The 11,702-nt window shown below is 37.6% G+C and overlaps 3 protein-coding genes across 3 annotated transcripts; 1 reads left to right on the top strand and 2 right to left on the bottom strand.

Annotated features, from left to right (window-relative positions):
* The first annotated feature begins 635 nt into the window (after nucleotides 1-635).
* LOC120346302 (uncharacterized) lies at nucleotides 636-5,532 on the top strand. Its single transcript, XM_039416010.2, has 6 exons — nucleotides 636-839; nucleotides 1,858-1,987; nucleotides 2,512-2,758; nucleotides 3,389-3,429; nucleotides 3,500-3,599; nucleotides 5,073-5,532. The coding sequence occupies exons 1-6, from the start codon at nucleotides 721-723 to the stop codon at nucleotides 5,234-5,236; spliced, it is 801 nt and encodes a 266-aa protein (XP_039271944.2). The 5' UTR covers nucleotides 636-720; the 3' UTR covers nucleotides 5,237-5,532.
* Nucleotides 5,533-7,012: 1,480 nt separating this feature from the next.
* On the bottom strand, nucleotides 7,013-8,105 carry LOC120325458 (uncharacterized). Its single transcript, XM_078114894.1, has 2 exons — nucleotides 7,858-8,105; nucleotides 7,013-7,452 (listed from the first exon to the last, which is right to left on the bottom strand). The coding sequence occupies exons 1-2, from the start codon at nucleotides 8,056-8,058 to the stop codon at nucleotides 7,258-7,260; spliced, it is 396 nt and encodes a 131-aa protein (XP_077971020.1). The 5' UTR covers nucleotides 8,059-8,105; the 3' UTR covers nucleotides 7,013-7,257.
* A 222-nt stretch (nucleotides 8,106-8,327) lies between these two features.
* On the bottom strand, nucleotides 8,328-10,316 carry LOC144425888 (uncharacterized). Its single transcript, XM_078115658.1, has 5 exons — nucleotides 10,180-10,316; nucleotides 9,475-9,621; nucleotides 9,179-9,283; nucleotides 8,610-8,729; nucleotides 8,328-8,467 (listed from the first exon to the last, which is right to left on the bottom strand). The coding sequence occupies exons 1-5, from the start codon at nucleotides 10,295-10,297 to the stop codon at nucleotides 8,328-8,330; spliced, it is 630 nt and encodes a 209-aa protein (XP_077971784.1). The 5' UTR covers nucleotides 10,298-10,316.
* Nucleotides 10,317-11,702: the final 1,386 nt, after the last annotated feature.

Raw genomic sequence — 11,702 nt, 5'->3', positions numbered from 1 at the left:
GTCTAAACATGTGACGTGTTTCAAGCGTGGTAGTCGGAGACAAAAGCATTCAATCCGAATATGAAAACATGATGACTTTTTTTTTAATTTTATTTGGAGATGCATATTCACATGAAATCTGGCTAACCCATACCACAAGTTTTCTATTATTCATAATCTTTCTGACGACTAAGTTCATGTTCCTACGATTTTAGGTATATTAAACACGTAACTAAAGACTTATTAGTTTATTCATCTGAAATAAAAAACTGGTTTCTATTCCCATACCTACATAATCGACAGATACTGGTCACCGCGCGAATGGCCGTGATTTGCTAAATGATTAAGTTGTCTTATCTGTTTTTCTCTCCCGGGATAAATATGAAAATTCTAGCTTTGTCATCAATAAAACGGCCAATATAGTCTTTTGCGAATATAAACCAACGCTTTATTCACAGTTATTGCGTGAACAATGAATAAATAATAAGTAGACACTGCAATTCTTCTACTTCATCTGAGGTAAGTAAAACAATTCGCTTCCTTAGTCACTAAAGCTGGGAAAAGCTTAGTTTACGTGAATACACATAAAGCATATGCACTAGTATCACGTCATAATCAATGTTAAATCAATAAAAATCCGTGCAAAATCAAAATTATTTTAATTAAAAGAAAAATGCATAAATCGATAGGACAATCATAAAAGTTAATTCCATATTGATCGTGAAATATTAGCTAATCAAAATGTCAGTGATCGACTTTCGTCAATTTCCAAATTCAGTGCAATTTAATCAGTCGGGAAAAGACGGGAATCTTTCTGCTCAACGACCGTTTGTATACCCGTTTGCAAAAGAAAATAACAAGTAAGTTGAAAAGAATCACTTTTAATTAAAATAACTCTATTTGGCTATGTGCAGTACATGTCTGAAACGATGAACCGGTTAACTACCGTATTTTACGACCATAAGGCGCATCGATTGCGTTCTTGTTCGTGCATAAGGCGCATCGTGATATGAGAAGCAACGGTTTTTAAAGTAATACCGTTACTGGTTAAAGTCGAGGTAACAAAGCACTACCTGATCTATACATTAGGCCAAGGGTGGTCCAAACCCAGCGGGCCACATGTGGCCCGCGGATTCATTATATGTGGCCCGCGTCACATTGGGAGAGTAATCAAAAAATCGCATTTCGTGTTGTTTCGTAATAAAATTAATCAGAAAAATCTTTTGACATATTGTTACATCATCTAATGTCACTGAATTGACTAGTGTTATAGCTAGCTGAGGCAACTAGCGAAGCTTAAATGATGTTCTTGGCAGTCTAAATTATTATCTGGATTTCCATATTTTTGGTCGGGAATATATGCTAACAATATAGGCATCATAGAAAACTAAAAATCGAATATGGATTTTATTAGCCTTGGATGGCTATGTCTGATAAATATGTATTTGCACAATAAAAGTGTTTGTTTTGTTATATGGAAAATATATTTTCGCAAAGAAGAAAGCTAATAAAACAGTTTAATTATAAATCTTGCTGTCTAGGATGCCTTACCATTTAAATGTGATAAATGCACCGATTAGAAGTTTTTCACAAGTCTTTCAAAAAACTGGCTTTTCATCTTTATTTGATCGATGAAAAATAGCAATAACATTTAATTATCGGACAGAAATTATGGAGAGTTTTGCTAAAATGTTATTGGGGTTATGAAAAATTGCTTTCCTTTTAAACAAATGGAACAATAAAATTCAAAATTTGTAGTACCGTATTTGTGGAAGAAGCCTATCATTTCCATACGTTACCTAGATATTTCACTTTCATACAACATGAGATACAAAGAAAAAAAAAACTGTTTCCTAAAATATACCATAACCGTTTTAGCTTACTTGCAACGTTTCAACTTAAGCCGCCGGTCTCAAATTACAACGATCAGTTTATTCATAAAATAGTCAGCAAAACATTGATGCGCCCTACGTCACCAACACGACGCCATAATCCACAATCGCACAAGGTAAGCTATTACAGTGTCCATACTCCTGAAGTATGGGCACACAACCTGAACCCTAACCGGGTACACAATCTGAGTGCAGGTTGTGCGCCATCTTGGGGCGCATACTTCAGGAGATCCAAATAATAATAGGTTTGCCTTAATCTTGTCCACAATAAATATGATTTGGGCCTAATTTCAGTATGTATAGTGCCGGTACTACTTTCGTGACGACATTGTAAAGCAATGTTCTCTTGTTGAACAAGAAGTTTGCATATGTATTATTCTGCTAAATTCTCGCTTGTTTTTATTGGGGTTTACTTTCACTGCTGTTGGGAAAAATCACTTCTCTCTGCAAGGAATGGGAAACAGCTTTTAATTTCATTTTAAAATCTCTATTGGGCACGAAATTTCAGCAAAAATTTTGCTGTATTAACTTAAATAAACAAAGGAGAACATTTTGGATTCCATATCGCTTGACTGGCGATCCCTTCAGCAAACTCCGTGCACGAGATTTGAGTTATGCTCTGTTGTTCATTTTACAAAAGGCAATTCACTTGGCACGGATATGTTATCGACCAGTGTGTGACGTCACTTCGAGGCAAATACAAAACCGAAGTAACAACGTGATAAACAGCAAAATGAGTGAAGACAAAACCCCACTATCAACTTGTCAATCGGCGTACAAAATAGATTTTACCTTGTCAAATTTGTCACGGCAAGGAGTAAAACATCCATGGACGAAAAGATCACCTGCGAAAGGAATCTTACCAATCCCATCAAGAACAGGATGTGGTGAGTAGAACAAGGGCTGGCGCTACATAAGTATGTGTACCAAACTACCAATATGGAAGTTACTAATTTTGTTCGCCTATGTTACATAAAGTTGTGTAAAATAACGAAAACCTATGATGTGCAGGCGGTATATTCACTTGGCTAACACAGACAGTTCCCAAACTCGCAATAGAAATAAAATAAGAAAAATCAAAATAAAAGTATGGCCAACCCTAACCTGGTACACGTATTACGGAGGTACGGTACTCAAGGTCTCCGCATGGTACTTAGTGGAGGTAGATCTCACGCTATAGTATAGCACCAAATCTTCTCATTCATTCTTCCTAAACACTTTTCGTACTTAAAAGTGCCCCTGTCATCTATTTAAACGGCGCTCCCGTAGTATGTGAACCAAGATGGCGGCCACCGGAACGTAGTATGTGTACCAGGTTAAGGTTAGACCATAATTTTATTCCAATTTTCCTTATTTTAGTCCTTTTAAGAGTTCGGGGACTAGTTAAGTGACTCCCGTAATATTTGTACCTAAATTTATGGCCTAATTCTAACCTGGTACACATACTTTGTTGCGGTGACCGCCATCTTGGTTTCCATACTACGGGAATACCATTCAAACTACTTTAATTTATTCAGGCGGACCGTCTGAGCGAACGATAATTCTGCCATCTTGCCAGGTATGTGGCGTCATAATGTAATAAACATTCCTGTTGCGTCATTATATATCATATCAATACTTCATTATAGAAGGAAGATGTTAACTTTATGACGTCACTAGCCTGGAAAATGAATCCAAGACGACGAAGATTCCCAGTGATAACAACTCACAACTGGGGTTACAACATAGGTATGTAGTGTTGATTTATCGAAGCCTTGTGAGTTCAAACCGGATTTTTGATCGGATTGAAACCTGCGAACCCATGCAGAGTAATCAGAGTCGGGATGGTGAGCGTATTCCTTACGTTTAGCACAATGACCCACAGTTTAGCACAATGACTACTATCGCTTAAACTGCGAAGGCCGAATTTTTTCCGGATTCTAATTATGCAATAAAACAAACTCCGATATGAAAAGGAATTGAACTCCGACTGTATTTATATTAGTGAAACGGCGGTGTCAAATTTTTATCCTGCTTTAGCCAATCAAAAAATAGACTCGGAATTCAAAATTCAACTCCTCAATAGATATGTTCATTTGCGGTCGTAGGTTTCAACCTTCTCCGAATTATTCGAAATCCGCTCAGAATCTGGGAAAACCAAGTTTAATAGGAAACACTAAAAGTTATATTTTCCGAGAAATTTAAGTTTCTGGTAAACGTTTTGACTTTTGATTTCGGGGAAATGAAAATACGGCTTACATGCATTTGAAGCTGATTTATCACTTCTCTAACTCAATGGATGTTTGTCTTAACTTCCACGCCTCAAAATCCCTCTGCTTCACTTATTTAAATTGTTACGTCAATGTTGCCCTTTTGGTGAGAAAAATACAAGGAAATTGATATTTGGAAATAATCGATGATAAATTCAAAAGCATTGGCGCGGCGGTCATTGTGCTAAACGTAAGAAATACGCAGACCATCCCGACTCTGATTACTCTGCGTGGGTTCGCAGGTTTCAATCCGATAGAGGTGTGCGAGGGGATTCCTGGACTCCTCACCATTGTAGGGTGGTTCACGTAACCACTGGTCGGGTATGGCTTCCTCTACCATCAAGGCCATGCTTCCGAAAACAAATAACTAACTAATGCCATACCCGACATAGAATGGTAACCGGACGAAGAGCCATGTTCGCCATATGGTTAAGCCTTCTTATCGGCTTTCCTTATCCCCGGGATAAATATGTAAATCCTATCCTATCCAATCGTCATCAACTAAGCGCCAGTGAAATGTAATGTTTGATTGGATAGGATTTACATATTTATCCCGGGGGAGAGGAAAGCCGATAAGACGGCTTATCCATATGGCGAACCACGGCCCCTCGTCCGGTTACCATTCCAAGTCGGGTATGGGATTAGTTTTACTGTATTGTTTGTTTTCGGAACCATGGACTTGGTGGTGGAGGAAGCCGTAACCGACCAGCGGTTACGTGAACCACCCAACGACGGCGAGGAGTCCAGCAATCCTCTCGCACATAACCATCCCTGCATGGGATTCGAACCTGCGAACCCACGCAGAGTGATTAGAGGTGCGGTGGCGAGCGTATTCCTAACGCTTAGCCCGTTGAGCCACACCGCCGCGCCATGGGCGACTTGCGATGCGACTTGGGACTTGGATGACGGGTCGGGATCGGGGTTTGTTGGTAATCAATACTTTATTTATCAGGATCTGAACCAATGACAACAACAACCAGATCAACTTTCACCCGGAAACCTTTGCCGATAAAACTGAAGATCGAAAAACCGAGAAACGTTCACAATATCATAAACGGAGAAACATTAATCGAACGAAGAAATCCCATGCTGTCAAAAAGTATTACTGTCTATTGAAATACCAAGAGAGTAATGCTAAAATATATGGATACGCAAAGCAAAGCGAAGCAGTAGTCTAGCCTAGCTCACCTTAACGGTACCTTAAAAAAAATTTCGAATTTCAAGAATTTGCTGAACAAAACGTACAGCCAGTCAACGCGCGGACTAAAATCCGTGTTCCCATGGATAAAAATAATACAGCGAAATTTAGGACAAAATATCAAATAGAATAGAATTCATACGAAATTTAGAAATAAATAATAAATACAACAGCCTTCTAGAGAAAAATTCCATCTTCATCCACTGAAAATTTCAGTGTAAGTAATTGGTGCAGTAATCGACGAGAAAATCGGTTTTTTAAATATGTGCCAAAGAACAACAAATACAACAGCATGATAACACAAGAGAGCTATGCTCAAATATATGGACACGTAGCGCCACCCAATGGCAATAATTTTGATGACGTCATAGCGAAAAAAAAAGTAATAGCCTTCTGGAGAAAAATTTTATCTTTAACCACTGAAAATTTCAAAGCAATTGGTCCAGTATTCGAAGAGAAAAGCGATTTTTTTAAAATGGAGACGGAGACAAATAACAATAATAATAACAACAAAATTTTGAAACGATCGTTATGTCCACTTCGTGTCCAAAAACGATCCATAGGTCCACTACGTGTCCAGGACTATAGGGATATCAAACTTGCTCGAAGTATAGGCGTCCCTTGCAAGTTAAGCGGCCGCAGTGGGCCGAACTTCCGTGGATATGCTTCATGTTGCGATTTCTTAAATTTGACGTTTTATTCATTTCTCAAGCCTAAGCAGTCTCCTTTTCGCATAGCCTCGATGATTAAGTAATTGTTAATGGCTATATACATAAACGTATATATATATATAGGAATTTTGACGCTCCAAAAGTGTGTGTACCAATATGCAGGTAACTAATTTTGTGCGTCTACTTTACATCAAGTTGTGTGAAGGAAAGATTACGATAGGCAGGGTTATATTGACTTTGCTAACACAGATTGTGTGGGAAATCGTAGAAGAATTAAAATAAGGAAAATAGGAAAAAAATTATGGTACACGACGAGGTAGCAGGAATCAACGACACAGCGGCGGTGTATCCAACAAGTCTTTTTCACTATCGAGAGCCTAACCCTGGCTCTGCTCTGGGGTCGCCTTAATCAAATAGCGAATAATCCTTAATGAAGTTCATTCATCAGCAACAACTAATCGATTAACAATTTCCCTTCCCGATATGGAGTGGTAACTGAAGGAAGGCCTTGGTTCGCCATAAGAGCCGTCGTATCTTTTTTCCTCTTTAGATATAAACAATGCTTCCATACCACGCACGTGATCGTAGAAACCAAAGGTTTAAGGATTTGACTAATATCTGAATATATTCGTCGTTTCAACCGATTTTCATGTAGAAACGTTGTGAGGGCTGGAGGACAACTTACCTTACCTACATATTCATATCAGAATGCATCAAGACCTAACATGGGCAAACTGCGGCCCGCGGCCCAAATATGATCCTTTGGGTAATTCAATCTGACCTGTCTGATGATTCCACAACCAGCTAAAAAATAGCTCAAGGGATTGAGATTGCAATAAAATTTAGTTTTGGCACGAGGCTTATTGCTCTCCACTATATTGTTCATAAAATGTTCACTTTCATGTCACATTTACATGTCAGTCAGCCAGTCTAGGTGGACGAAATGTTTGGCCCGTCGTTCGAAAACCTAGTACCCCTGTCTAGATGGCTAGGATGCAAGAGACCTGTTATGGAAGTCGGATTTATTTTGAATCAATGAGTCAAGTACATAATATTTTTGTTTCAGAATTTCTAAAATTACCCGAATTAAACATTGAATCTCTAAATTTCACATCTATACCATTAGAATGCAAAGTAGTTAGATCTGCAAAACAAAAAATCCTGATAATCAAACTCTCAATAAATTTTCGACATCAATTTCAAATTAGGAATTAATGGTTTAAAATATATGATCAAGCGGAACAAAATACAACCAGGCAGACGTTTCATTAGATCTGAATCTCACAAATAACTCCGTTTAGCTTCAAGGTAGGAGAAGCATTACCCATTGAGTGCCATATCAGTTTCGAATCAACATGGAGATAAACATTTGTGCGATCTTTATTTTTAATTCCAATCCGTGGAAAAGAGTCAAATGGACTTGACCATTTAATGAATGAATCTGCAGGAGTAACGTCACGGGTCTGAGAACAAACAATGAAAATGTTTGAATGAAAATTATCATTGAATTATGCTTGATCCACTGTAACTATCACTACTATCTCACATGCTGCATGGGATTGATAAAATTAAACGCTGATTAGGATGTTCGTTATAACTCGGACAGGCGTATGTCATTTAAAAGGCCTGGAACTACAGTGCCCACTCTACTCAAAGAATCTGATGTGCTAAATAGCGCAATCTACAGTAATTAACAAAAAGAAACCAGATATTTAACAGATTCCTAATTCACTTAACTCACCTAATTCCATCACAATCATCAGCAAGTCAAACTATATTGATGTGTAAAAAGTCCCGGATGGGTAACAATGTCATCGTTGCATTTAAAAATTGCTCGATTATACATAGAACATACGTATGGCACTAACCATTGGATCAAAGCGGATTCTTGTCCATATAATGATCCCCCGAAATCCCATGGGAGTATTCTTGACCAAGTAATCCATAATCGCATTGAAAGATTCTTCATCTCGAATCAAACCAACATCTGCGTTACGTTTCTTACAAATATCAATTGCTGTGTCGTAGTCGACATCCCATGGATCGTGAATCACAGCAAAATAACACATATTTTCAATCTTTAATTTGCAGTTCTCTGAAATGTAAAAAATTTAGCTTACAGATTTATAAATTTGAAAAGTTTTATTATTGAACACAACAACAAGTTTGACAGACCCGATGAATATGTACTTTTGCCTCTATACTTGGTTCCCAAGTCTAATTTTGCTCATGGCAAATTCCACATTCGTAGATGTCTGGCCAGACATCTTCTTAAAGCACAAATCGCGACGTTTAGGGAAAATTAAATTACTTTCGCCAATTATATATATACTGTTACTCATAAAGTTGTCAGTTTGGTCTCCTGGATAGAGCTGTGCAGTCGTGGGAAATACAATCTTTTCCCGACTCCGGGTTGAAACAAACTTGAGTCCGACTGCGGCTCTGCGACTTTAGTTGTATTACGAGTCCGAGGATTGTCTGTGTTAGCCAAGTGAGTATAACCCTTGCACATAGGTTTCAGTCCCTTTACACAACTTGATGTAACGTAGCCAAACAAAACTAGTTACCTCTATATTGGTACATATAGGCCTACTTCTGGATATGTGACTATGTAATTTACCTGGGGAAGGTGTCGGTTTCAATGTTGTTTTGGTTGTTGTCGTTGGTCTCTGCTGGTTTCCAGATTGAACCTGTTGAGGCTTCTCCGTTGCAGAGAGTTTTTCTTCAATCCGATCCATTGCTGAATAGAAGAATATACATAAGTTAGCGTCAATTTCCAGGATTACCAGAAACAAAATGTCGTCCAATTCAGCCTCAAAAAAGCCAATTTGTTTGCAGTTGATCTTGTAACTCGACTATACTCTAAATTTGAATAAAATATCTAATTTTTTGCAAATTATTTTGTATCAAAAGTAAGATCACATAGAACAACGGGTGCAGTGATTTACCAATCCTACTTATTGATCTTCACTTTTCTAATTCAAGTTGTGTTCATTCGTTATGCTGATTTGGAATTTTGTGTGACCTATTACTGCACTCAGTATAAGTTCCATACTGCACATTTTTTTTTTCAAGTGCGAATATCGAAATAATAGGAGCATGTTTACAATATAACCCATTTTTCCGAGATATCATACAACAATTTCCATACCACTAGGTTAAATCCCGTAGTAAAAATGTCACACAAACCGTTCTTCAATTCCCCAATTTCTCTTGACTGTTCTTCACGGCTCTTCTTTAGGTCAACGATTTCGGCTGATTGCAGCACAAGTTTATTCCGTAACTCGCGACTTTCTGTATGATGAATATAGTTATGAAAATATCCTAATAGTATCGTAAATACTTATTTTAAACCATATTTCCAAACGTATGCATGTTTATATCAAGGTCAACTTCCAATTCTCACAGATTTAAATTGTAAAAGTCCTAGATTTTATTGAAACAATAATTAACTAACGGTCAATCTTTGACAACGCACTACTAACCTTTCCTCAAGTCCCTGATTTCAGAGTTTTGTTCTTTGTTTTCCTCCAGTAGATTGTCAATTTGACGAGATTGCTGAAGAGTTCTATTACGGAAATCTTTTATTTCGTTTGTTTGTTTTGCGATCTTGTTACGATTCTCGCGAATTTCTGGTGGAAAATATGACATTTTCAGATTCCTATAATTCCTCCTCCCAGAGAAATGAATGTTTCCCCTGGAAGTAATCTTGTAAATCTCTAATGAATATCGTTTTACTCAAGAACAGATATAAACTCTCCAACAAATTTGAATCTAAATTTCTAATAAACCAGATGGTAATTCTCCCTAAGAAAGAAATTTTGATGTTTTAGGAAAAAAAAATTTTTGCTCCATATTTAGCTGTAGCATTATTATATTCTTAACTTAGCATTAGCCGACTATACAAATTGTATATACGTATTATAAACTATTCAAACTGTTTGAAAACAACAACTCCCGTAGCGTGTGTACTAAGTTAATGTTAGGTTATAATTTTTTTCCGATTTCTCTTATTTTAGCTCTATTACGAGTTTCGGGACTGTCTGTGTTAGCCATGTGAATATACACCATGCCCATGGATTTCAATCTATATATACAACTTGAAGGCGAATGATACTAGTTACCCCCCCATATTAGTACATACACTTCTGGAGCGACGATTAAAATGATGTTCAATAGTTCTTACTTACCTAAACTATTTTGAGTTACGACAGGAAGCCAGTTGCCAGTATTACTTGATTCAGTAGCGTTCATACACCAGGATGTCGTGATAACGCAGATTAAGATAAAAACAATTGAGATTTTCATCTCGAGGTTTCAGGATATTTACGTTATAACTGAATGAATAAAATTTGTTTGTGTTTATTCCAAAGCAATACGTAACCATGAAATGCAGCAAATCTCATTCAAACTTCCACGAGGTTGCTACTCTAATAAATGACGCCACTCGTAACTCGTTGTTCTGAAACTCGCGGTTCAAAGTAAGTGTGTTGACTGGATCGTATTTTCTTCTAGTTAGTTCTTATTAGTACGTTTCCCAGCTTTATATTTTAATTGTTGATCGAAATTTAGGGGGTAGTAAATATTTTGCTATTAGTGATAAAACGGTGCTCCCGAAGTATGCGAACCAAGATGGCGGACATCGGAACGTAACATGGGTAACAGGTTAGGGTTAGGCCATAATTTTTTTTCAATTTTCCTTATTTTAGTCCTATTATCAGTTCGAAGACTAGCCAAGAGCCTCCCGTAGTATTTATACCTAAAATTATGGCCTAACCCTAACCTAGTACACATATTACATTCCGATGTCCGCCATCTTGGTTCGCATACTTCGGGAGCCCCCATTTTTATTTACCCAAGAATTGAAGTTTGGTGCCACACCTTTTCAAATTTCAGAAGACGGGGGTGTTCACCTCCTATAGGGGGTCACTGGTTCTCAGTTTCCCCGGGACAATTTATGTGTCCTCGCAACTTGAAAAAGTAAAATTATTATTCACTTCAACCATGCACATATTTATAGACCACATCCATGGCTGGCTTTAGGCCACTGCAAACTATACGTCCGCAATGCTCCATGGCATCCGCGCTCATTCTAAGTGTAAGTTATTAAACTCAACTATCATATCGTCACGCTAATAACCGAATTGCGTAAATCATTTTTAGCAGTTTTGAGAAAAACGTAAAAAACTTCCTAATGATATTGTTATGCCATTGAGAGTCAATAATTTGCCATGGTTCAATTTTTTGATCGTAGCCGGATTTAAGTTAACTTGTATGACGCAGTTAAGTGACGTCATAATGGCGCACTGTGACTTAGGCAGAAATGTGGTTATGACTTGGGGACATACGCAATTTTGCAACCTTATGCAGGTAACTAATTTTGTCCGTCTACTTTACATCAAGTTGTGTGAAGGAAAGATTACGACAGGCAGTGTTATATTGACTTTGCTAACACAGACTGTGTGGGAAATCGTAAAAGAATTAAAATAAGGAAAATCGGAAGAAAATTATGGTACACGACGAGGTAGCAGGAATCGACGACACAGCGGCGGAGTATCCAACTTCATGTCTTTTTCACTATCGAGAGCCTAACCCTGGCTCTGCTCTGGGGTCGCCTTAATCAAATAGCGAATAATCCTTAATGAAGTTCATTCATCAGCAACAACTAATCGATTAACAATTTCCCTTCCCGATATGAAGTGGTAACTGAAAG

Source organism: Styela clava, chromosome 8 (assembly GCF_964204865.1).
Source record: "Styela clava chromosome 8, kaStyClav1.hap1.2, whole genome shotgun sequence".
In the NCBI taxonomy this organism is placed as follows: domain Eukaryota; kingdom Metazoa; phylum Chordata; class Ascidiacea; order Stolidobranchia; family Styelidae; genus Styela; species Styela clava.
This window is presented reverse-complemented; position numbering and strand designations above follow the sequence as displayed.